A 27,817-nucleotide genomic window follows, 5' to 3' on the forward strand; every position below is an offset into this window, starting at 1 on the left:
TCAGTTTGCAACCGTTTTTTGTAGAAATCTTTTCCATAGTCCTTTTCTCTCTCTCGTTCTTTAAGGCAGATTTTTTTTTCTTTCCACAATCATTCCCTGTCTCCCTGGATTTTCTATCACTTGCAGTCAGCTGGTAGCATAATGTACTCTCCTGCAGTTCCTCCTATTTCCTTACTTTGAAGATATTTCCTTTAAAAGCTGCTTCAGGATTTTCTTGAGGGATGAGATAGAGACACTAATATAGCTTTTTCCCCTTTTTGGCCTTCCTGCTGTTGAAGTATTGGGAACTGCTTGTGCTCCAAGTTTGGTGTGTGTCCAGTAATGATGTGTGATTCCACCAAAAGAGAAGGAAAAAACAAGTTTAGATATGTTTGTAAAAGGTAATTATCATTGCAGGGGGAAAAAGAGAATACTGCAATCAGCCATTTGGCTTACACTCAATTTTTTATCTTTTTTGGCCTGCTTTTTAAAGTGTTTATTTTGCCTTCCTTCTTCCTGTTCATCTCTTTCATGATCATCTTACATGTCCACTAGAAAAATCAATGAGTGACTTCTGCTGCCAGGGGAATGTGCTTGGAGAAGCCGGAGCACGGAGGCACTAGATGCTTCCAGGACTTGTGACAGGCCAAGATAACCAGGCTCAAGATTTTAGCAACAGCAAATTAAGAAGGCCTTTCTAGCAAACACAGCTGCTAAGACCTTCCAGTGCCACCATCAAGTCCGTCAGCCCCATCTCTCATGTGAGAGGTGGTGGAAGTGCAGCGGTGCTCCCCAGCGAGCGGCTGTCCGGGGCAGGAGGGGACGGGTGCCCGTGGCGGCAGCGGCAGCCGGGCAGCGCGGCCCTGCTCCGTCCAGCTCTGTGCGCGTTGTGTGGCCGCCGGAGAGCGAGGGAGAAGCTGCTCCCTCCGCCTCTGACCAGCGTGCGTGATGAGGCTGGGTGTCGGAAAGGGCGAGATGGGGCTCACGGCAATTATGGCAGAGGCATGCTGGTTTCCTTGACAACCAGATCGCGGATTCTTTGTGATTTATTATTTACCACTTCAAACTCTCGTTCTCTGATTTAATTAGGGAAAGGGATTTCCATAAGTCCCCTCCCTTCCAAATTTGAATACCCCCGCGCTGTTGTTATGACTAGCTACAACTATCCCAAATTGATGTTGCTCTAAAACAGCTACAAATTAGGCTCTGCCTTTAGCTTTTGGAATTTACGGAAGGTCACTCGGACAACAGTTAACTGAAATGCAGTGGATATTGTGTTGGGTGATGCCTTGTTAATCTGCACTTAATAACAAGGATAATAGACATCTGCACTTACTACCACCCCCCCCCCACCCCCAGTTTTTCAAAGGCGAAGGACTGCAACAAGTGATACTCCTCAACTGTCTTTAGATTAACGGGAAAAACAGAAGAGTCTCTGCAGCGGCAGTTTCCCTCATTTTGCAATTCACATTATTGTCGACTTGTAGGCTCTATTAGCAATACATCAGCCACTAYTACGTATACACACAGTGTATTTTGATTTTTGGGAAGGTTTTTTTTTTACTATTATCTGTAGGATGGGCATTTAAAACAGAAATACTCTCCTAAAATGTGGTTAAATATAGCAAGTGCAGGAAGTCTGATATCTTACTTCACTTGTATTTCAAATATGTATTTCCCACATTTACAAGGCGTTGAATAAGTCGTGATTTACAGGCCCTGTTCTAAATGTAGTAATTTGGAAGAGAATTTTGAACACRATAATTTATATAATAGAGATTTTTATTCAAATGTCATTGGCAAATCTGTATCACTATATATCAAGACTGAAATTGGGTCCTCCAAAGGGCATTTTTTTAAAGTACTTCCCTGGGTTGCATATTTTTTATTTCATATTCAGCATGAGGTGTCTGCTGCATTTAATAAAATAAAATGAAGGTCACAGAAGATCACTACTTTTCCCGTAATGCGTCCCAGGAGATGACTGGAAAAAGGTAGTGATTGAAATGGGTTGAGGATCCTTTGTGCAGACTGTAGAGAAAATCTGTGCCCTTTTTCAAATTAGAGGGAGGAATTTTACAGTTTTGTTTTAACTGTGTTTATTTCATTATATATATTCTTCCAGTTGTGCCACCTTAGGTATAATTTCAAGTCTTATACATGTCTTCTTTGCTTTAGTGTAGGTGAGTTCCTGAAGTGAGTCTGTAGGAGTTGCTCTTCCCTTGGTGGGTTGAACATGAAGCCCACTGAGTCGATAAAAAGCCTGACAGTGACCTAAGCAGTCCTTGTGGCAAGTCCTGCCTCACTAATGTACCAGGGCCCCAGCAGGTTGTTGAGGAAAACTGATGGCTGAAGATGCTTCTTTAAAATAGAGTGCAATAATGAAGCTCATTAGTGTATTTTTCATTAGAACAAGAATATTGAGCGTCCAGGTTAAATTCTAAGGAATCTATCCTACGCTCATTGAGGTTAATGACAAAGCTCCCAGTGACATTAGTGATGCAGGATGAGAACTTAATTGGGGTAATTAAGATTCTGCTTACCTAAAATTCCCCTATTATTTGTCAAGTAGATATAACGTTACAAAATTACTACTATGAAGAGTTGTGTAATGTTGGATCTCAACACATCTTTCAGAGGTGACTGCATGTCAGGGGTAGGTAATATTATTTCTGTATTTTGTATTTGATTCATAAAGTACCCTTGTAATCTTCTAGACACTTGTGTATGTGTAAAACATCCTTGTGAAATCAGGGTTATTTTTGTTTTTGGAATTCCAATTTTGTTGTGCCTTTAAAGATAACATGGGCCATACATTGCTGAAATCCAATAAGGATCTGGACTGTTGCAGAGAATAGTTTCATTAAATAAAGCTTGCTTCGCAGTCTTACAGACTTAGTGAAATGCTGATTTGTACCTAAAGAATTATAGCTTCTTTACTAAGTAGATTAGATGGAATATCCAAATTTAGCATCTTCCAGGGAAGTCTAAAACCTCAGTTTTAAATGATTATGTTGATATGCCTAATTTAAATAGTTACCCTCACACCTGCTCATTCCTGCCTTCTTCGGGCACCCCTCACCTCCTCCTTCCCTCCTTCGCGTCCCCAGAAGATTAGCAACTCCCTCCCCAATTATGCTGCCGTAACTGCTGCTTTGATCACGCTCTAAATTCGGTCTGGAAATTAGCTGGATTAATAAAAACCCGCTACTGGAGAAGAATGACAACGTGAAAGGACTGACCGTGGCGGGGAGCACGCGCGGCAGCCAGACCCTAGCAGTAYGCCGAACGAAGCTGGCTGTGATCTGCCTGGGCAGGAGAGGAGGAGCGCGCCCCGCCGGGACTCGCCGTCGCGGAGCGGGCGAGACGCTCCGCACCTGGCCATTAGATCCCAAGGCATCCCCTCGGACTTGCACCAGCCGTCCTGCGGTTTGTAGGCCTAAATAATGCATCAGGAGAACACAGTTGTTCCGGTGGGAAAGTGTTGTTTTAGTTGGTGTGGAAAGAAGTGGAGCATTCAGATCTTTTATACTTCACAGCTGCCTCCTCCTGAAATATTTGCTTTAGACACTTCAGGAGAGAATTTTTCTAAAACAAAACTGTGACCTGGTATGGTGAAACACTATGTAAAATGCATTAATCAGTGAGGAAATTACTTCCCACATCTGTAGTAATGGTGCAGTAGTTCTGTCTTGCTTGATATTGTGCTTATATTTGCACACATAACTATGTTTTCTTTCCTAGTTTGATGTAGAGCTTTCCTAGTCCTTTCTTTTATTATTATTATTAGTATTAAGATCAATGAGCAACTTTGGAAACACAGTCTTCCAGCTATTAGATGTGTGCTTCTTAATAGAAGTAATTAGCAAATGCAAACCTTTCCTTTCTCTAGTGTGTTACCCTGTATATTCATCCCTTTTGTTACTTTCTAATGTAAATAGCACTAATTATGGAACTTCTATCACATAATTAAGGAAAATTATTTACTCTCAGCCTTAATGCTCTGAGATAGAGAGATTTCTGGGATCCTGTGTTTTCATTTATTTCACTTGGTCACACATTAGCCAGTTCTCTAAAAGCTGGGAGCATTTCTTGAATGCACATTGTAATAGCAGAGTTACACAGGGACAAACTACAGGATTAAAAAACAGAACCCAAATTCAGAAGTCCTGAATTTAAGTCTAAGTCAAATTAAGCCATCCTGTCACTTAATCTCTCTTGTGTTTTGTACCTATTTGCAAAGAGGCCTGTGGAAATAAAATTCCTTTATGGGTGATTAGCAGCAGTTTGACAAGGTAGCAGAGGTGCATATTTCCTTGTTTATAATGGAAATGGTACCTCTGTCGCCATTCTTCCTCACTGGTGCCTAGGGAGCATGCTTAGAACCATGTATATTCCTTATACTTTTTTTACATTGCCTTTTTATTTGTAAACAATTAAATAGTTTTGCTTTCTTCATGCAATTTATTATTTAGAGGATGCACTCAAGTATCTATGGGGATTATTCCATGATTCCTGGAATTTACCAGAACATTAAGTATATTATAGAAACTGTGTATGATATATGATTTCCCTCTCCTCTTGACAGTGTTCTTTTAGAAATCCACAGATATTTCTTAGAAGGTAAGGTCAGGAAGAAAGCCTTTCAATCTGACAGTAGGCATTTTCCACGACAGTTTGCTACTCTTGCCTCGTATCTATTCTTGGGAATATTTGAAGTGACGGCACATTTTCCTTAAAGTACACTTACCAAGTGTCTACTTGTTTTCGAAAGGTGTGCCAGTGTGTTTTGGGTTCTCAGTTTCATCGTGGGATCTTGACTCTTGATATTTACAAGGGTTCGTTTTTCTGCTCCTGGCTCCTTAGAAATGTTTTGGAAGCTGTATTGCATGCAAAGGGGTATTGCTGTGCTATCTGCATACTCAGAAGCGCTCTTTAGGTATGAAGTGGCTAGCTGTCATTAAAATTAACCACGTAATTTTTCACTGTAAATTATACTTTGACAATTGACTCCACCCCATCTTTTTCCTGAAACAAAAGAGAGCTTATAGACTCCTACGTTGTTGCTTGATTCCTTTTCCAATCTATATATAATCCTGTATGTAAATGTGAAAATTCCCCCTTTGTAATTTTACAGCCGTGATCTCAAACATTATCATATGGTTGAGATCATCCAATATTTTTGATAAAACCTGTGATAATTGCTTAAGGAGTGTGCCTGGATTTGGCTTTTTAAATTCTGTCACTTGTAGAATAACGTTTTCTTTAAAGTGAACAAGATATGAGAGTTCAATTTCTACATTTTACTGTGATTAAAATACTTTGCTGCCTTAAAGAAGTTAGGGTATAACCCTTTAAGAGGGCGGTGTACACAGCATGCAGAAGGTTGTTTTTGGCAATCAACCTGTCTTCTGCTGGAATGATTTAGCTTTGGCCAAAACATATAGTCCCAAGGAGCTGGTACCGCTCTGCATGGCTTCTGTCAGCCTCTGAGGTGACAAGACTTTGGATTTCTTAAAGATGGGAACAAAAGCAATTTTCTTTTGTCAGCTGTTCACGCTGAATGCAGCCAATGGACATCATACCCCCTTTCTTTCTCTTTTTCCTTCCTCCCTGCATCAACGTATGGTTTCTAATCAAAAATAATTGATAGAGAGAACTGGAAATATAAATACTCGTCAAAATACATTTTTATAGTGAATAAAAGAATATTTATTTTTATTCTGCTACCAACATCCTGTGCTGAGGAAATAATTCAACGGGAAATCCTGTTGACACAGAATTTATGACACACAACCCTTTGTGTCTCTTACCTCCCTGTTTCGGAGATTGTTTCCAATTCCGAAGCTTCTCCTTCCTGGCAGGTGCTGTGCTCAGCCAGTTCACAGTTGGTAAACTAGAGATAACCTCCAGGAGGGGGATTTAGAGAGACCCTGGGGCTTACTTGCCTTGAGAAGTTTTGAAGCTACAATGCATTTAACTGCAAGAAAGAGAAGGGTAGAGTGCTGTCTACGAGCTGGCAAAGGATCGAGTGTGTATGAAGTGAAGGAAAAAAGGAAGGAGGTTCTTGCTGCCTGAGAACTGACATCTGGCTGGCAAAAGAAAAGAAATATCATTGACAGATGAATACTGTCTCAAACGGGGATAATTTTAGATCAAGAGGGCAAACTTTTGCTCTCATGCATGCAGCTGCCATTGAAAGGGATGGGAAAGGTGCATGCTGATGAGAATAAAATTCGGTTCTAAGTGAGAACTGAACAACGTGCATATTTTTACACTAGATATTTTGACTTTCATGTTTAGATCACATGGTTTCCAGCTGCCATTTGTAGGCATTGCTAAAATGCTGCCAGGAAACAGTCTCTGGTTTGGTGACTTTTGTTAAAGGAATTAGTGGTTTCTATCCAGTTTCAGTGTGGCTGAATTCAAAGTGCAGAAACCCGTTTTCACAAGTTAGCGTTAATTAGCGCTCTTGTGGCAGCCTCAGCAGGGAGGTGAAGGATTAAATGGGCATGAAGACCAAACTATCTCTTTTCCCATAGTGACGATTCCTTCAAAATAGGGTAGAGACATGATGGACTAACGTGGGGAAGCTTGCGCTGCTGCTGTCCGTGCTGTGCTTGTTTCGGCTGATTGAAGTACTGCAGGTTACAGTTCTGTCAATGTGGTGCTCTGCTCTCTCTTGCTATTGAAAAAACAACCCCCCCAAAAAGCAAACAAAAAAACCCCACAATTCTTCTACCTTAGAGAGATATATTCTAGTCCTCCTGAAACAGGGGAGAAAGCTGCCTCGGAGAATTTAAATGAAATCCTCGTGATCTATACACAGAAAGGATCGACACTGTTGCATTAAAAGAATAAGATTCTGCTGCTAACTTTAGGTTTTGCTGAATCATTCAACAAGGTGCAGAAACCAGGTAAGCTCTGACTCTTTCTTTGCTTAAGAGAGCCTCACAGGGATATTTTTGAGTATTGCATGGAGACCGGAAGAGGTAAAAGGAAAATTCTAATAAGTTTCACTGAACCTGGAAGGCAAAATTCATCATGATGTGAGTCAGAGGGTGTAACTCAGGCTTCTGTCCTGAATTTCATTAATCAGACCTACTGTGCTTTATGTTTATGTACACTGAATATAAGCATATAATTACAGAAAATTACTTACTGTTGTAATTGTACTACTCACACTGAACACTGAAGAACATTAAAATCTGACACGGATTTTTAAATTTTTAATTTATTTTTTAGACTTTATATCGCAATCTCTTAAATTGGAAAAATATTGAAAAAAGCTATCATTAGTTTCTTAATATTTCTAAAAAGCTCTCATTGCTAACAATTCATATTTCTGTTTTGTAAGAGACAGGCTTCTAGATTTCACCCAAGTAATTAAAATCTGAAGCAGTATGTCCAAGAAACTGATTTATCCAAACCAGCATTAAAAATCACCCCTCACAGCTAATTTATTCAATGAAATAGTTGCATTGCTTCAGTGTAATTTTATGTGCACATTTGAATGATCCAGTCCGCTTGTTAGGACTTTGAACCTCTTTGTTAAAGTTCCAGTAGTGAATATACTTTTGCTTTCATGTACGTTGTTTTGAGCTAATCCCATTTTTATGAATGAGTTAAAACAATGAAAAATACATGTCTCTTACTAGCAAAAATAGATTTCAATAAATAATGCATTCTTTGTAGATGCTTGTTATCATTAAGCTCCCTGCTTCCTCATCTTAAATTAAAATAATCAGTGTATACTTAAAATGGCAAAGAGTACAGCTGTTGGAGAACATTTTTGAACTGGTCACTTCCTGCTTAATTTTACCCAGCGCGGAACAGTGGGGTTTTGTCTGCAGTGCTGCCTGCGCTGGCTGGTTGTGCGCTAGCTAGTGGCTACGGTGAAAGAGGAGCCGAGTGCTGTGAACTCCAGACCTCTGTACAGTATTAGAAGCTCTCACTGTGCCAGTGTAATCTTTTAATAGACACGCTTGCCAGAATGACTTTTTTCCCTTCAAAGATAGAATGAGAAAGCACAGTTGTCATTTAAATTGCCTCTGCCTTTGTAGTAGTCAGCGGTGATCTGTTGACCAGTACTGGATAATTTAAAAGCTGTTTAACAAAATAGCATGATAGTCGGTGTGAAATACAGACAATGCTGAGGCAGAGGGAAAAGTCTCCCTTGACGTAGTTTGTGGGTTTCTTTAGGAACTGCAGGATGCTAAGGCTTTTGTACAAAATTATAAATGCTTTGCAGAGCCCGAGTGGACAATTTGCATGATTTTCAGATGGCAAAGTATGTTTAGCTGTCTTGCTGCCCCCTCTCCATGTGCACATCCGCCCTTCGCCGAGACACGGAGAGGATCTAAATGCAGTTTTCATCAGGCTCTGCATTTGTTGAACGTATATTATTGAAATGCTGCCCAAGCTGCATCACTTCATCTTGTGTAGAACTTGAATCATCATGTTTCATGATTTGGTAAAATAAAAAGAGATTGTGTAACAGACAACTGTAAACATTCTGTTTGAAAAGATGTGCTCTTTTCAAAGGACCTTTCTGTTAGAGCCAAATAACACAAGAAGACATATATATTTATTTCTGCAAAGATTTGTTTTGGAGTCTTGGTGCTTCCCGTATCTGCATTATTTGAAATAATTTTGTGTTTCCTTGTTGACTTGCTCTATGCTTTAAGTTTTAATCAAAGGTTCCTTGCTTCTGATGTCAAGAAGAACTGATGTTAGCCTGTTTAACGTTCCACTATTTTTCCTCTGTATGGAGTGAACATTCAAATGTAGTGGTTCCTTTTTGCTTTTATCTACCAAATTTAGCACACTCTTATTCTTGAAGGCTCAAAAAGATGGTATGCTAACGGGCAGAATGCTGTGAATTATTAACTTTTGTTTGCACTTTGGCAAATTTAGGTTATCTTTTTAAAGACAAATTATTTCTTAATAAGGAACCAAGGTAAATAAGGCATTGCAAACTTACATAAATAATTTTTAGTCTACTGTGGATTTAATGTATTTGAGAAACACAGTTCTGAGATACACTCCTTTCATAAGACTTTCATTTTTCTGTTTCATAGGTTAAGGTAAAAGAGGAAAGACTTTTGTTTGTGATGTTTTGTTTTGATTTTTTTCTAAGTGTATTTTTGTACATGGATTGATCAATAAAGCATTAAAGGGTGCATGTTACCACTGAAAATCCCCTTTACCTTCCTTTCCCAGAAAAGTTGCAGTATTTCTTAAAATTGTGATTTTGTAAAAGCAGGTTACTTCATTGTTTCAGCAAAGAGCCTGCACTCAACTAATTAGTGAGCAGATAAAATGTGCCAGAAACATATGTTTGTCAGGAAGCCTGTTTATAAGCAAAATGGTCAGCATGACAGAAACCACGTTCTTTTTCCTCATTAAGTATTTTTCTTCTTCCATTTAAAAAAAAGAAAAAAGCAAACCTGATGAATATATACAAACACAAATGAATCAGAGGCGGCATATGCTGCCTTTGCTAATGGGCTCTCGCTTGAGTTMATGTTTGGCTCACGTCGGAAGTCACAGCCCCAGTCCCAGAAAGGTGGCGGGCCATGGGGAAGCCTCGGCGTTCGCCAGCGTGAGCGGGCTCGTCCCTGACGGAGTTTGCCTTGAAACAATTAGCAGAAGGATGAGGAACGTTGACTTCAACTTTAGAAACGCAGCCTAACAAAATCGGTTTATGCATGGTACAGAAAGGCAAGCAGCAGGTTGAGAACAGTTTCATTAGAAAATACGGTATTCAAAATATTAATGACTCAGAATTGCATCAGAGATACAGAGTTACGGGTGACAGCAGTAATTATTGACGGAACTGCGTACTTATGTCGGAAAAGCTTTGGGATGATGCAAAACCAGGCAGTGGCATTCAGATGCTGGTCTTTCACACTTCCGTCCTGTGGCAGTGCATCTGTTTATCAGGAATTATCTCCTGAATGTAAATGAATTTCAGTCCTAAGTCATTGCACCTGTTGCCAAGAGGTATTTATTCCAATCACTTGCCTAAAGCACAGGGAGTTATTGCTTGACATTTTGTAGCTCCAGAAAAAGCTGTCTTTTCAAAATCATTTGTTCAGAGAGGAGAAAATGGAGCAAAACAGTTCATTTTACCCTAAGCACTGCTATTTGGCAGTATTCACATTTGCACGGCACAAAGCTGCAATATTGATTTTTTTGCTCACAGGGCCTCCCACTAGTTCTTTCTTTGATTGTCAGGATTGCAAGATGGATTGAATTACACTTTGCTTGTTGATATGCTTATTTTTTTTCTTTGTTGATAGGAAAAGATTACACATAAAGCCTCAGAATAAAGATCACTGCAGCATTGTTAGTGGACTTTTAATTTATTTTTTTTATTTAGTTAAAATATTCCGTGCCACAGAAATTCCTGAGAGCAGCCTCCCCGCACGCTGCCTTGTTTTGCTTTACTGCTCTCTCCTTTGCAGGGTAACACCTGCGTTGTAATCTCAGGTGTGTCCTCTGTTCCTGTGAAGCCACCTAACCTCCATCTAGTATTTTTAATGTTCGTTCTAATACAAAACTTCACATGAATGCCCGGAGGGGGAAAAGTTGTAGGATAAAGCACATTCATAGCACTTACAGCAGTTGCCAATTGCTGGAGATGATGAAAGCAGATTTGCAGGCAGCTAATCTCAGTAAAAGTGCAGCAGTCTCGTGTTTGGATTCAAGGTATTTGCTATCTCAGGCACGGGCCATGCTGCAGGACTGCAGCAGTGATTCGGTGCTTGTCGCAGATAACGCAGCGTGGTTTTTCCAGCCCCGGCACCGCGTCGCTCCCAACACCCAAAACCTGGGTCGCGTCAGCCCGCGCGCCCAGGCCCGGGCGGCGGGTGGCCGGGACCCTTCGCCTGTCACCGCTCGGCTCTTCCCGCGGACGTGATGCCGCGTGGCGGGAGGGCTCGGGCCGGCGCCGCGGCAGGGCCTGCCCGTCGGTGGGCCCGYACTCGCGCCCCTCCGCGGCCACTTCGCGCCCTCGCCGAGCCGCAAGCCGCCCCTGCCTCCCTTGCAGTAATCTGCAGCGTGGGAGGAACGTGTAGGGCGTTGGCGTGATGGAGGCACGTTTCGGCTCTTCCTGGTGCTCAGCTCACGRTCCGCCAGCGAGCCTCCAGTGATGGCGCTGGTTGTGAGCCATGATACGTTCTGCCAGGCCCAGGGACTGCCRTGGGTTTTAGGTGGAATTGTTGTGCTTTGTACACTAATTATTAGCAAATACTAGAACATTTTGGCACTGCCTTCGTGTAGGATATGGGTGCATAAAATTCAAAGCAGTCGGAGAGCAGGTTGCTGCGTTGTGGCCTCGCCTCTCCCTCATGCCGGAATGACTCCTTGCCCAGGGAGCCGTTCACGGAGCCGATTCTCTGGGAATTACTCGCTTTTTTCCTGCAGCAGAGATAGTTCRCAATCAGATCAGCTGTAGTTTGCTGCACAAGTTGGAGGAAAGCTGGTGCCGCGGCCGGCGGGAGGAGGGGACGACGCGGTGGCGGGACGCGCTGCCCTGGAGCCCCAGCCTCACGCCACCGAGGTCATTACCAGCAGCTCCTTTCTGCAGCCCTAACGGATCATCCTCCTCATGCACTAGGAGTTTTAATCCACAGATCATTAATTCAGTAGGAAAAGTGACAGGCTCTGGTTCACACAAAAATTTACTATCAAGGGGTTATCTCAAGTTGTCCTTGATGTTTTTAGAGCCTTACTTCCTTGCCTCTTCTAACGCATCATATTTTTAAAAGAAAGTTTATTTTCTTTGCCTTCAAAACACTGTAGAACTCCAACTTCCCATACTTAGGGGCTGTTTCTTTTTGCTGTCACAACCTGTCTCCAGCAGCCTGCACTGAAATATTAATGGCCTTGTGCTACAGTATTAAGATGACTTTTTGTTTTTTTAAAAGAAGGAAATATCTGTSGTTCTATTAAAAATTTATAAAGGCTTTACTATTTTAAAGAAGTAGATATTTAACACTATCATACTACCCAGCTTTTCCCCAAAAGACAGTAGTGCATGCATTTTGTAAGAAACAGAAATACTCTTTCATAGGGGCTATGTACAAGCAAATGTAGTATGCTGCTACAGTTTCTTGACACAATGTATTTTTTTGTGTAAAGAACCGATTATAAAAGACTAAAAATATCCCAGTGGATATCCGGAACATTGTTTTGGTTCTAAAGCTTTTGATGCTGCTTCATTATTCTTAGAGAGGTTGCTTATTTTTAGGAATTCTCAYGTGCAGAGAAAAGTGTTAAACATGAAAGGTGTCTGCCATTTTTGTGAAGAACAGGGAGATTTTATGCAGATGTACACATCTGCAGTTTGCTGTACTGGTCATTTATATATTTGTTCAAAATCCTCTTGCTTCTGTCTGTGGTTTAATTTATGTAAAAGGCCGTGCTAGGAGTGCTGGTGTTCACTTGCACAACTACCTGCAGTGCAGGTGTGTGTGTTGTATCTGGCAGCACAGCCGTGTCCATGCTGGGGACATAGGTAAGCAACAGAAAACTGCTACCTCTTCACAGAGAAAAGAGGAGATGCAGCCGAAGAAATACTATTGAAGTTGCAAATTTTGGGTTATGTTTTGTTTTTTTTAATCACTTCTGTGGGTGCCCACCGAGGGGGAGAGGGGAGAGCCGTGGCCCGGGGTGCAGTGGTGCCGCCGGGCTGCCCCTCGGCCCAGCCACGGGGAGGAAGGGCTGGAGAGGGATTCCCACCCTGCCCCGGCTCAGGAGCCAGCCGCAGCGCTGGAGGGGCTGGATGGTTTTATGAAAGATGCTTCACTTAACATGATGCAACATTCAACTGTTTAAGTGTGAGCTTCCTTCAGCACTCTGTTGTGAGTTAGTGCCTGTGTGAAAGAGAAGAAAAAGCCCACCGCAATATATATCCTTTAGGCTCAACCCCAACTTTTTTTTTTGTTTTTAGGTTTCAGCCGAGCAGCGCTACCGTTCGGGTTGGTGAGGAGGGAGCTGTCCTGTGAAGGCTACTCCATCGACCTGCGGTGTCCGGGAAGCGATGTTATTATGATAGAAAGTGCTAACTATGGACGGACAGACGACAAGATTTGTGATGCTGACCCTTTCCAGATGGAGAACACAGAATGCTTCCTTCCAGATGCCTACAAAATTATGACACAAAGGTAAAGATATATATGTCATTTTGAGGACTAAAGAAGAAAAAATATCTGAATTGGTACAGTAAGAGGTACACAGTTTAGAAAATGTTGTGATTGCCAATTTGCGTTTTGTCTTACTATATAGCTATTCAGATAATGTTATGTTCTTATATAGTAATATTAGAAGGAAGTAAGAGCCACCAGTTGCAATTAGAGTGTTTTTTTTAAATTCTCACTGCAAAAGAAAAGAAGTAGGAAGATAACTGCAAAGGGAATGGAACTGTTCACCTGTTTGGAGAGTCCCTGAATCCCTGCCTTTTAGGAGGTCAAACAGCACTCAAAGTATTCAAATGGCTGCTGCATTTTTTAGTAGTTTCTACGTGACCTGGCAAAGTTAGGTGTTTTCTATGAATGCAATTAATAAATGTCTTCCCACCTGCAAAATGCATCAAGCAAAAAAAACCCAGTAACTATATATGCCATTTAGATGTTTGGCTGGCTATATGTCATTATACATGTGCGTGCATATGCATTTATGCAGACAAGCAGACGTTACATTATGTCTTGCTAACAGTGATTCTGTTACTCACAGAGTATGGAGGGAGAGCCAGTAAAAGTGTTTTTAGCACAAAAGCGTCACCAAAGCTGCATCAGAACTAAGATTCATAGACGTTCCTGTGCTGTAGGTCTAATATTGGTAACAGTCAGCTAGTACTAACAATTGTGGAAATGTCAGCACAGATCAGTCATTGGCATTTTTACTGGCATAAAATACAAGCCTGCTCAAAGACTGGATTGAGTGTCTGAAAAAAAGTCTTGTAAGTGTTTAGGAAACACACAGTTCTAGCTTTTTTCTTCTGCAAAACTCAAAAACCTGGGAAATTTCTTCCCTTACTCCACGTAAGCTCAGCCAAAATTATGAATGAAAAAGCTTAGGACTGGTGGAAGTTTTTCCTCTAATTCAGGTTTCATAGAGTGAGGAGTCTGGGGGGAAAAAAAGGCAAAGGAATAACGCAAACAAGTCTCATTTGCTTTGTTCCACTTACTATATTTTCTTTAAGCATAGTAGAATATAGTAACACATAACCATGTCTTAAAAATAATCTTCCCTTTTGATTTCTCAATTCACTTCAAGTTGTCATCAGTGTGACTGTTACAACTTCTTATAATTTTCACGTCAATACATGGAACGTCCTCTAGTTCTATAATCAAATATTTGGGATAGAAATCTGGCTTCAATTTCTAATGCAGGAGGAAAATTAAGGGTATCAGGCCTCTTTTTCTTGTTCTGTGTTCAACCTGTGGCTGTTCTCTGATCAGTAAAGGGAGGACTCCATTGCTAAGGTAGTGAAAAGGTTATATACCGTCTTTAAATCATGTTTGAATTATCTTTTTGTGGTTCTAGTTTGTTGTTGTTAATTAGATCAAGCCAGATTTCTATTGAGACTGCAGCAGCAGTGTCATCATCCTCTAATCTGTCAACTCCCTTTGAAACCACCTTCAATTGCTTTTGTAAATGTAGTGCCTCTCTGTAGACTTCCTTGTTGTGTAAAATGCATGTGTTTTGATCAAAGTCCTCCTTATGTTCACTGCAAATACACAGATTAAGGTAGTCAGAGACAAATATAGAGGCACAATCTTGCTTAAAGTGACATCAAACTGTTACTGGAAAGCTGAAATTTCAGTCCTCCCCTTTCAATTAATCGACTGTAAGTTTATGATAGCAGAGGGTATTTTTAAACTTCCCTGATCTTCCAGTCTTACCTTTTTTCAATAGATTAAAATGATGATGTGATTGTATGTGTGTTGTTCGTTCAGAATACTTACGCTCAGGGAGAGTTTATCATTTTCATTCTGTCTGAACAAACGGCAAAGATCTTTTGACACGTTGCTTTGTATTTTTGTCTGGCATTTATAATATTTTGGAAGTTTGGTTTCATAGTTTTCTTTTTCAGACCCTGCAATTAAATGGAAATACTGTTTCTTCTGCCTTATTTAATCTTTTCTGAAAGTCACTCCATTTGTGCTGTATGGCAAGTGTAGAAGAATGTKGCAAATTTCTTATGAAATATTAAATGTCCTTGTGTTTCATTTATTTATAACTGCATTGGTCTTTGAAATTTTTGTTGTCAAAGGCAAACTGTTGCTTGATACTCAGTGCGTGTCCTTGATCTGTTATTTAAAAGTATCGTATCAGCTGTATTTTGGGGGTAGCAATTGCATAGGAAATATCTCACCTGAAGGACTAGCAGATTCACTGGTTTTCTGTTTTTTTCACTGACTAGAAAACAATAATTCATCTGTTAGAATGTTTGATCACAAGGAAAACTTATTTCTATACTTTTTGAAATAAACAGCCGTAGTTTCTGCATTGCTACTTAACATCTTACAGCGTTTATTTTTAAGGATTAATGATTCCAGCTAGCAGAGTTTTCACGACTGCATTTGCCAACTCATTTCAGTTTTAGGCCTATAGTTAAATGCAGTTACATGGTAATTATTAAATACTCATCAGTCATTTGCAACATTACTCCACAGCTTTTTTACAGCAACTACATTTACTGTAGTTAGAGAGTAAAAACAACTGAAGGAGATCAATAACCTGAAACGTGAAGACTGAAAAATAAGATAAATTTTCCAGTTTAACACCGAACCATGTAATCGCGTGGCCTGCTCCCCTTTGAGAGAATTTCAGATTCTAGCAAACAAGCTTTGCCTGTGTCCACCGATGCCCCAGCTCCTCCTGTCAGAAGGACCAGCGGCGCAGTCTTCTTCTCCCTCCCTTTTTCTTTCTTCTCTACAGTTCTCAAAAGATTTTTGACTTCATGTTTTCCTAGGAAGCCTGACTTGAACACTAATGACTTTATTGCTTTGCTTTCACATTTTTAAAGTAGTTATTAATTTTTTAGTCCCTGATTGAAATTACATCCCAATTATTCTAGAATAAAGTCTTTCACATGTATTTAGATTCCATGTAAACTTCAGCGTGGCAGAGTTAAAATTAAAGCTTTGAAGAATGAGGCCAGACCTTTAAAAAAATCCCTCTCCCCTTTCACACTTATCTGATAATTAACCCTGGTATTTGCATAGAGTCAACTTTGAGAAATACTACCATGAGCTAGTGTTGAGTATAGAAAGTAAGATTATGTCTCAAATATTGTTGGCGAGGCAGTAGTGTGACTGGYGTTCCCTGCAGTGAGAATGGCTTAAAATAGCCCGGCTCCTTGGTACTCTGCTATCCTTACCAGAGAGAAACCTMCTCTTGTTTCCTCTAGTCATTTTTTGGCCATTTCATTAAAAAAAGAAATTAAAAGAACAGGGAAGCACAAGATGCAAAGGAGCCTGAGGAGGTAACTCTGGTTTCTTGCTCATAAAGTGTCGTATGTGTGGCYGTAGCCAGAAACTGTCATGAGACTTTGAGTTTGATATGGCTAACTAATACTGCTCTTTATAAACACAGCRGGGATTTGAAAATTAACATGAAAAAATATACTTACAACCCAGTCTTTGGTCTCCTTCCACTGTAARTAGATTGAAGGTGGTTTGCCTGAGTTATTTTCAAATCACCTGTGCATTTATGAAGACTTTCTGCCTCCAATGTCAGCTTCCAAGCTCAGATCTGCAGGCTCAGAAAAACGGCAAATGTTCCATAGTTTTTTGCTGAGATGGGCACTGAGTGTTTCAGGAATACCACATACTGCTTGGGTTTCTGTTTTATTTGCTTGAAATAATAACAGGTATTTAGTAGTACTTGCAAATACATACATAAACATGCATTTGAAATGATAAAGCATATCGTGTATGTAATTTTATAGTGTAACAATGAGCTGCTAAGAARCTCTTTTGCATGCTAGGACCTTTATCCTCTGAATTAAAAAAATATGCTATTTTGTAGTACGAGTTATTTTTCCTAATCCTAAACTTTTCATTCACAATTACTTTAAAAATTAGATGCCATAACTATCTTTGTGATTCCAGTACAATGCAAGTAGATGACATTTTTTGCATATGTTTTTAAAGAAATACTTGGGTGGTCTAGCAGACAGCATAATTTGGAATTTTGAGAAGTCTAATATTAAAAACTTTTCAGATCCATTCCAACTGGTACACCTTAATTTTTTTGAATCATTTAACCATTATAGCTATTGATGGGACTTGTAGGAAATTAACTTTTTATAATTAAAGAAAACCTGTCCTTTTAACTCTGAATCTTATGGAATAATTTGTGTAGGGGCAAAATTCAAACATTTGATGTTGACAATCAAATTAATGCTAATTTCACAAAGCAAGCATTGTTTCCCTCCTAATAAAGGATAAAATATTTTGGATTTTTAAAGAGGAATTTATGAGCTGTAGTATGACACAGAGAGCATAGTTTTGGTAATTAAAAAGAGAAGAGTTTAAAACTGGAAACTTTGCAGACCATGCAAACATCCAAATTAAAAAATATAATCTCACAGGATATTCAGATTATTTTTGATCTACAACAGAAAGGAGGTTACATCAATCCTGTACTGTGGAATGGCCATGAAGTTCTATTTTCATCTACAATTTAACTGTCATAGTAACTTTATATGATACTTACCAAATACATTTAGTTAGTGCTATTGTATTTTTTAAACATGCACAAACAAAGCAAACCTCAGTATAATACTTAAGTATTATATAAGTATTACAATACATAGGGTATAATRGATGAACTTAGGGAACTTTAGCTCTTTGAAATAGCCTTCCCTTTTAAAATGTTGCTACAAAAAAGTCAAAAGATTAAAATATAGGAATAAATCCTTTTCAGCAGTCACTTTTTGTCTGTTGCACATATCCTGTCCTATCTATAGCACATGCAACACATGTAACTTCAATTACCCTGTCCGTCATGACACCCGTGAAGAGTTCAYGCTTACATTTTTGTCATCATGAACTTTTCTGTCATGGTAATGCTCTTAACCTGTTATGTCCATCATCTGTCCTCAAGACAGCTGTGCTTAAATGAAGGGTCTTCAAAATGTAAGTGAAGGGCCTCCTGCCCCACCAAGTGATCAAGAGAGAGATCAAAAAGCAGCATTTCCCTAGTTCTTTTTCCTGAGACTTTTTTCCTCCTAATCCTCCCTAAAGGGAGGGCAGGGGAATGAAGATGTTCCTCCTTTGCCATCTATTCACACATCTAACATATGTCATTTTTTAAAATTCTATATATAAATGAGAGTGACATGGTTTTGAAAGGAAACAAAATAAGTCCTCCTCTTAGGAGGAGACATCCTGCAAGGGCTACGTCTTTTCCCTGCTTGTCAGGTCTACAGAGGAAACGTCATACCGTATTAGTTCCCTTTCAAGTGGAAACAAGTTTGGTCCGTACCATAATGCAAATGAATAAAGAACATCTTCCACTGGACTCCAGACTTGGATGGACTGTAGGTAAATCGCCTGTAGCTGTGATTAATCTCACTCATCAGAGTAAAGCCTTCTAGCCAAAAGAAAAAAGCTCTTAAAGTGCTTCGTTGCAAGTAGAGGGCAAAATGCAGCGCAGCATTGCTGCAGAGGTGAATCAGTGCATTTGCCAGCCTTCGCAAAGAAGCATTTCAGGGTGCCTCCAGATCAGCTTCCGCAAACAGGGCTCGCACGAGGCTGGGTTTAAGCTGTACCACGCTTCAGATTTGCATTTCTTAACATGGCTTGAAACAGTTTTCACGGGCAGGATTTTATCCTCCACCATTCAAAAATGCCRGTGATTGTGGTAATGGCACACTTTACTTTGGGGGTCTGCCAGGCTTCGGCAAGGGCTCTGCTGACCCCTGCTGCTGTTCCTTCTTTTTCCCTTGCTTTTCCTCCTGTGGACAATGGTGGCCTCCCTTTGTTAAAGATATTACAGAGTGAAAGGTGTCGCAGAGTATACCTTGCTTTTTTCTACTTTCAGTTCATTAAGAAAGTGTATATTTAATGGCCTTTTCATGTCAAAAAAATAACATTATCGATCTCAATGTATCTCACACTGTTTTGGATTGGTAAATTCTCTGAATTTATGCACATTGAAGTTGCTATTGTATGTAGCAATATAGTAATATAGTATATTACTGATCTCATGTATAAGGTCCTTGTTTCGCTTTGGCATGCCATTGGTTTCCATTGCAGCCTGCTGCCAACGGCTTCATCAAATCTTTACTGTACAAGATCATCAAAATTAGATTCCTTCTTTAAACATCCTCTAAAAATGACAGCTTCCACTCATCTGTAACAGGCATTGGTCCTGCTACTGCAGTCACAGCCACAGCTATTTTTTTTATGTAGCAAAAGCTTAAGGTGCTCTTCATTTTTAAACTGCGCTTTTCCTGATACCATGCCATGGCCCAATTGATTTTGTTTTGTTTTATTTTGTTTTCTTCTATGTATTAGTCTGAAGACTTAAACATGACTCAGGTAGAAAGGAAAAACACAGAAACACTTAGCACACTTTTTTTCATGAACTGGGCATAATCATAGAGCCTAGAATATCCATGAAGCACACCACAGACCATTGCTTTATTTCAGAAAAAGCAGTAACACCCATGACTGAGAAACCTTTATTTGGCAATGTTCATTTTCGCTATCGTTAATTCTTAATATGAAACTAGTTGGTCTAGTTTATTCATTAAAATTTTTTTTTATTAATGGAGTTGTTCCATCGTGATATGATTTAGTGGATTAAATACAAAACCTCAAATTACGAGGTTCTGAGCAATCAGGTAAGGTGAAATAGCTGTCAGTGGTACTTGAGACAACATTACTTAACCTTCAACACATTTCAGTTGAGTTTTGTATTATCTTGGACAAGTTTGTATGATTTTTGTATAGTTTTCTATAGTTTCTAACTTTCTGGTCTAGCCCTCAGAAGTTCCTGTTTTAGTCACACTTGTAACTTTAGTATTAAAAAATTCTGATTTATTTATGTATTACTGAGGCAAATTTAGTTCTTATATAATAATACTGTAATAAATTAAGCCTATTATTTCCTCCCACCCCAATATACCCTCTACAATACTTAGTCAAAACAGCTACATTGTCTGATAAGTTGATTTAGGACTTTATACATGTGTTCATATAGCCATTTATCTCAACCCTTGCTGAGGAGACCTTTATTAAGCTGTGATGACTGCTGAATGTGAAATGTAACCAAGATTATTTTTTTATTCAAATATAATTTAAATATTCATCAAAGAGGAGTTATGCTTGAAACTGACAGAGACTATTAACATCAAAAAATATAATTAACTGCACTGGGTATCATGAAGCAGAGTTAGCCAAATAGCCGAGAGGTCTAATTGCTCTAGAGTCTGAGAAGCAATAGTTTTATTTTATACTGTTGCTGTGGAATTAATAGCGATGTGGTTTCCTATGCAAGGCAATTAAAAGCTGCCTGTTAATGTTCATTGCACTATAGGAAATCCGTTGAATATCACTTAGTAAACACAACTGACATGGAAAAGGTACATGAAGATGGGCAGAACAGGGTATAGATCTTAAATTAGGACAGACTAATATGAATTAAATATATGTAAGTAAATTGTGAGTACTTTCTAGTGTTACAAAGTCAGTGCTAACAATGAAAGTAAAAAGTTTTCATTAGTAACACAACAGAAATAGAATTTTAAAATTATTACGGTGAAACTTTAATTCAGAGGAAAGGAAGAGAAGAGTAACAAGGGTTTAAAAATTAAAAAGTAGCTACAGAGCAATATAGAAAGTAGCAGATCTCATATTCTGGAAATTTCCTTCTGCCACAGAATAATCTCCTACTTCTAATAAAAAGAGCCTTCTGACCTTTGTGGCTCAATTAAGCTTTTTATTTGAATTCAACAAGAAAAAAATTTTTACCAAATCCCATAGATTTTGCATGTGCCCAGTCTATATAGTCTGAAAGTGGGTAGATGTATTAATGGTATTTTGACCTTAATGAGGTTGCTGAAAAGGAAAAGTCTAAGGATCAAAGATACATGCAATAACAGTATTTTACAGCATCTCTTTTTTTTCTCTAATAATAAAATTGCAATCTAATTGCTTAATAAATAGTCCGTGATTACTGGAAGACATAGATAATTCCACTATTTACACTTTATTTTTTACATGTTGTAGAACAATAATTAGAAAAAATGCATATGCAAGAGGTCTTTATTTTTTCTTTCAGATAATAACCATGAATGAGATGAGTTTGTCGGTATATTATTTAATTCGGAATGATATCCAGCTTTTATTTAAGAAGCAAAGAGACCTTAAAAAGAAGTGTCCTACAGTTAAAATAAAGTCAAGCAAAGAATTCAACTAGAATTCCTGTTTTATATAAAGATTGGCCGCCTGTTTCATACATTATTTAGTGTGCTTACCCTGTTTGTATCAGTGACATAAGAGTGCGTGCTACTTTCTCAGCAGAGTACTGTCTTTGCCGCTTCACAGCACAGTGCCTTGTACTCCCAGGCTTGCACATGGTGTTAGCAGATATTTAAAGCACTTCAGTCTAACATTTTATAGGTCATGATGAACTGAGCCTATAAAACAAGTTACTGCAATGAAGTTAATGCAGTCTTAAGAGTGTTACATAGACTGAATACTCAGTACTCAGTATATTTTTAGCCTGCTACAGATACATCAATGGGGAGGAAATATTCTTAACACACATACATTTTCCATGTCAAACCTGTTTTATAATACAGTTACAGTAGAGAATCTTTACTACACATTTACTGTTGAAAGTCATGTTTTTTCAGGTTTTCACTAAAATATGATAGTTATAGGAACCTTTGAATTTTGATTTCTTCTATCACACACATAAAATGGATCCTGTAACATTTTAAAAAGAAATTAGGTAGCAGAAGCATTTCCTTGAGCAAGCTGCCAAAGATATTATAATCTCAGATATCTACCATACGAAAGAACACTGTGCCCTGACCAAAGTCACAGACTGTGAACACCTTACAGGCAGAAGTCCTACTCCTGCTTAATGACATAGAGCTGTATAATGTTTCATCTGGCAAGATACGTGTTTTGTCCTTGTATGTGCAAAAGCATCTGTATTCCATTCTTAATAGTAATCTGTGCAACTGTGATCTTTAACCTTTACTGTTCATTGCTTCCAGGATATCTTGCTCCCCTGTGATAAATATATATGACGAAGGAACAATTTTGAAAATGTGTTTAATACAAGCATTTTACCAGTGCTGTAAAACTGTTGTTTCAACATAACTCGAATTGTGCTCTTTACCTGTGACTTCAACAAGTGAATTTAGGCTCAATTATTTAAGAAGTGTAACAATAACTGGTTCTGAACCCATAACCTCTCCGATGTTATTCCTTTGAATTTCTTAAGAATTTCTTAAGAGCATTGAACTGAACTCCATTATTACCCTTGTGAAACTGTAGGTGTTCTCTCATCTATGATGTAGCAGCACCGATACTGCCTTCAGTATATTATTCTGGTACCAGCATCACTGATGAGTAAGAAAAACATCATTGACTTTGTATATTTAGCTTTCTTAGATAATTTTGTTGCCTTTGTGACTGAGATATAGCAAAAGGACACCTCCTGGAGTCACATTTAAAACAGGAGCGCTTTGGTAATATGCTGTAGACAGAGCCCATATGAGTTAGTGCTCAGTTATYGTGAATGCCATCAGCAATGCCTTGTTGCTTTCTTATCAGCCACTTCCTGCTGTCAGCCCAGTGCTTATTTCAATAGAAAAGGATTTGCATCAAATGTAATACAGCATTATGTATGGCTAACATGGGGTTTTTAATTGTGCAGGCACATGAGACTCCTTCAGTGGTAGACAGTTTGATAAAAGGATTAGATTATGAATATTTTTGATACAATAAAGATTATCTGTGCATTGACAGAGTCAAGCCCAGAGGTTTTCTGTTGCATTCCTTATAGAGGTGAGTCTGCTTGACTTATTTAAAAAGCAATCACAGAATACACACAATGTCTGCAAGCATAAAAGCAAGCAAACAAAAGCAGCCGCCTGGACTTCATTGGGCTTCAAACGGAAAATTCCAGGAATCAGCACACAACTCAAGTAAGTAATGTAATCCCTTAACTTCAAATCACAAYGAAGAAAGTAGGATTGTGCTTCCCAAGTTAGAGTAGAAAAATATTTTTGCAGGGGAAGTACTATACCTGGAAGCCTTGCAGGCTTTCCAGATGATAATTAGATCCAGACATCACTGTGGTTGATGAATAACAGTGCTTTTGTGACAGACATTCCTCTCAGAAGAAAAGAAAGTACTTGTAGTGAGGACTCTCAGACATATTTTAATAGAAAATGACACCACTGTTACTGGGTTGATTAAAGACCTACCAAGGGACAGCACTTCTAGAAAAAATCAGCAGATGAAGTAAGAAAAGTTGTAATTTTGTTATTAGTTATCGGCTCAATATCTACAACTTTAAAGCCATGAGATCCTCATAAAAAGCGACGAGAAGAAGGGTCATGTATCCTGCTAGCAGCTTGCGCTTTTGTAAATCTCCCGAAATAATCGCGTTGGCTCGTGGCCCTTTGCTCAGCGTTTCGCCTCGCGTTGGGTCGAGTCGCGCAGACGAGCAGGGCCCCTGCTCTGCTGCTGGTGCTGGCAGATGCGCCCCAGTGGCACGTGGCCTCTGGTGATGAAAATTGTAACCCAAAAAGAGGATATTCCCTGAGGCATGTTTACAAAAAAMCAATTTATTCTTTTTCACCCTGTAAAACTCATCTTACATGCAGGATCTCTTGCATTATTGCAAACTCTAATCCTCCGAGTGGGTAATTAACGGACCAGAAAAGCCATTTGTGGAAAGAAAGAGCCATAAGGGTGAAAAATATTTCCTCGCTGAATGATCTTTAAGGAGTAAATAATTACAAGAGTGAGAGGTTTGGGGATGACCAGTCTAAATCTGAACATAATTAGGATGAACACAGTCTGAAAATYGAAACACTTGGCATGTGCAACAATTCTCATATCAGAAGACTAATTAAATATTTAGAAGCCCCAAACCCCTCACTATTCGCAGAAAAATAACCTGCCACAGAAGGGTCTGTAACTTTGCAGMTAATTAGGAAGGGTTACAGGGGGGAAAAATCACAGATTGGCTCCAGGGTTCTGCAAGGTCATGTCTTATTATGCCGTATCTTTTATATGGTCTGATAACAAGTTTCTTACTAATTTAATCTAAGTAGGGCATCCCATAGCGATTTCCCATTTCCCATGTTAAAAATGTGATTGTTTCTCTATACGCACAATAGGTGAACATTTTTATAAATAATTGCTCCTAATTGATACAGTCCGTAATATTATTTTAATTATTCAAGGGGAATGCCTATGGTTGAGTTCAGTTAGGGGCTCCTCCCCGCCCCGCCATTTGAACTAGATGCTTGTCTTGCCCATTGTAGAGGGAAACCAAAGGACCCCATGAAATCATGTCGTTTCAGCCAATTCTGTAAATTAATAAGTCTTACTTTCCTATTAAAGCTAAGCTACGTTTATGTTGAATGTGCATTTCTGCAAGCAGCAGAGCTGTGTTAAATTAAGAGGACCCGTAGTGCGTCAAGCCTAATTTGCATTAAACTGACCTGAAGGTCCAGTAAAAGTGTAAGCAGTAAAAGTGTATAGAGGCTTCTAAAAATACCAGAAGTTGCTGTAACAAATCACTGCTATCTTTTAAAATACCTTATTTTAGTAATTTAAGTGGGTGATTTTTTAAATGTATTTAAGATCTATGCGAATTAATGTGAAGGATAAAACTATGCATGTTTTCAATATTGTAATTTATAGTTCAACTTACTCCTCATAGAATCGTGACTCAGAAGCACTATTAAGTTACACAACTTTAACGACATTATGACTGTGCCTAAATGGCAAGCGGGGATGAAGAAGAGCTACAGTGTTACAAAAGCGAGCATTAAAGAGTTTTTAGTGGTGTCCTGTGCTCTCTGCCGCAGGCGTGTTGCGGTGCTATGCCTAAGCGCTAGGTGCTGGGCTTCGGGACGTCCACGTCTGCCTTTGTGCTGGGCCTCGGCAACGAGCGCTGGCTCGCGAGCGTTCGTGTGCGGCCGTGGGTCCGTGGGCCGCGCTGCTGCCCCGCGCTCACCTCCGCTCCGTGTGAACAGGCTGGGCAAACGGCTCGGACGCTACCGTGCTGCACTGCTAGTGTCCATTAGTAACTAAGCATAGCTGTAGGCTATTTGTTTTGTCCAAATGGTGAAACATTTAACTGAGTCTTTTGAACTGATTACTTTTCAGTAGTGCGGATCTGTTTAGCGTAGCTCGTGTGCTATGACATACACTGTCTTTACTCCTGTGCTGCACTGTGCTTGCAAATAAGTACATACATAAATAGTATGACAAGGTTATGAATAGGGCTTTATTTCCATTTCTTRTTCCTCGGGCAGGGTTGCATCAGAAACATTTTCTCTCAAAAGCAGGGCTCTTCTGCTTCATGCTGATACAAGTTTTTGTTTTTGCATGCCCCCCTGCATTCCTGACAAATGTTAATCTCATTAGAAGATTGTTCTGGTTACTTTGCACACCTGATTGCATTTTTTTGATATCTAGTTCTCCTGTGTGTGCCTYATACTCAGCTCCTCAAAGGCTCTACCTGTTATAATAGGCCTTTCACGTATATAGGCAGAAGGCAGTGGGGATAGAAAAATGGGACTATAAAAGCACTGTAAGARTTATCAAGAGAAGCGGGAGTTACCTCTTCTACTGGAATCTACATGTAATTTACCTTCTTCTTTTTCTTTCTCTTTCTCTTTTTCYTTTTTCTGTTTTATCTGATGCAGTTTCAGGTTATTGATAACCCCATAATAATAGCATTTACACCAACAAACAAAGTACTGAAACAGGAATGAATTGTAACAAGAAAAAATATATATCTCTGATAGCGTGGATGTGAGTAAGTGGGAAGATCCCTCATTTTAATGGTGACTGCTTTGAACTTACAGAACATGAATACTAAAAAGCAAATGGGTCATAACTAAATGCATTAAAATTGTAAGAAGAGGTTGAAAGTAAGAAATACTCTGTTAAATTACTTTGCCGTATAAGTCTGATATATATTCATTGATATTGAATCAGATTGGATAATGCCAAGGAAGGGCCTGTGGGAGTTGTACATTTTCTGTTGTGTTTTATGGTATATTWTGGGTTTTCATCTTTAATGTTGTCTACCCTTAGATTTCCACAAGATTACAGCATTAAAAAAAATCATGATTACATATTATTCCATATTTATTGGGCAAACAGAAACAAAACTATGGTGCTACCTTCTTCTGTGATATTAATTACACACTGTTTAGCTTCCTAATGTCATGTTTACTCAGTAATTAGTAAGGTTCAACAAATCATCAATATTATATTTGAAAACAAAATAGGAAAATTTTTCCTAGKTTTTTTTCCCCAAATAGCTTTCATCTGAAGCCGCCAGGGTTATTGCTGTAGTGGTTGTCTTGCCAAATGTATAGGAAAACCTGAGGCTGGAGTGTGAGTTTTCACACAGCCAATTTGTAGCATGCCTTAATCCATTAAGAGTCACAGGAAGATCTCTACTATTAAAACACAATTCTTATGGCCAAATTCTGCTCTTACATGTGCATGTCTTCTATTTTTTTCTTAGTTTATTAAAATTAGCATCAAAGCACACTAAATCTGTTTTGCCTAAGTAAAATTATTGCTTTTTTTCTGTATTTTTTCTGTATTTTTTCTGTATCTTTTTCTGTATCTTTTCTGTATTTTTTCCTTTTTTACTTTATTTTTTTTCCTTTTTTCTTCTTTCTTTTTTTTCTTTTCTCATTCCCCAGAATAATTTTAGGGGTTCTAACTTGAGAATAATTTTTTAAAATTTTAATCTTATACACAAATAAGCAAAATTCCCAGTATGGCATTCTGCCTTTTGAAAAAGCCAGTTACAGCGTTACATGTCCGTGTTTGAGAAAGCATGGCTCAGTATGGATGTGTGCATTTACTCTTCCTGAGTGCGTATGGCTGTACTGCTGCTGCTGCTGCTGCTGCTGTAGCAAGATGGGAATTGCAGTGATGGCTGGCAATACTGCTTCAAATCTGGGCTTCAGAGCAAAGGCTTGGGTTTTTAGCAGTCTCTTTTTCAGGCTCCATTTCCTAACTGATTAGGTTTCATTCCTGGTACGTAATAAGGTATTTGTTGTGAGGTGATGTTAATTGAAACTCGGATTTTAAATACATTCCTTTAAATATGTTACCAACTCTAGTATGTGTGTGGGCATGCAGGTGTATTTATATACCCATAAAATAAAATCCCTGTTCTCTGGCTATTTTATATCTGGGTTTTGTACATGTTTACTGCAGACTAAATAAATAAAACATAGTATTTRAGTAATATTTGACATTTTCATACATATTAACTTTGAGTTTATTAACAGGAGTGGAAGTCTAGTGAATATGTCTACAAAAGGAGAAGCACATCTCACATGGCAGTTTGAGGCTATTAGGAATACATATGTAAAGACAGCCGTTTATTCTGGGTAAAGAGGTTCAGGAATTTTTCAATTTAAAATAAGCTGTCATTAAAAGTCAGTGCACAGAGCATAGTCATCCCACATTCCCATCCCTCTACTCAGACTGCAACTCACAGAGGGTGAAATAAGGAACAAGAAGACCATATGGAGTATGTGGTGCTACGACTCATACTTTACGTGCTGCAAGTGGTGTATAAG

At 38.9% G+C, this 27,817-nt stretch overlaps 1 protein-coding gene across 1 annotated transcript in view; it reads left to right on the forward strand.

Annotated features, from left to right (window-relative positions):
• The window catches only part of ADGRL2 (adhesion G protein-coupled receptor L2), a 124,965-nt gene that overhangs the window by 41,550 nt on the left and 55,598 nt on the right, over nucleotides 1-27,817 (forward strand). Inside the window, exon 2 of the mRNA XM_026077908.1 lies at nucleotides 12,938-13,151. Coding sequence (XP_025933693.1) covers nucleotides 12,938-13,151 — 214 coding nt within the window. The remainder of the gene's footprint in view (nucleotides 1-12,937; nucleotides 13,152-27,817) is intronic.

The sequence above is a fragment of the Apteryx rowi genome, unplaced genomic scaffold (assembly GCF_003343035.1).
Source record: "Apteryx rowi isolate R43461 unplaced genomic scaffold, aptRow1 scaffold_467, whole genome shotgun sequence".
Classification (NCBI taxonomy): Eukaryota; Metazoa; Chordata; class Aves; order Apterygiformes; family Apterygidae; genus Apteryx; species Apteryx rowi.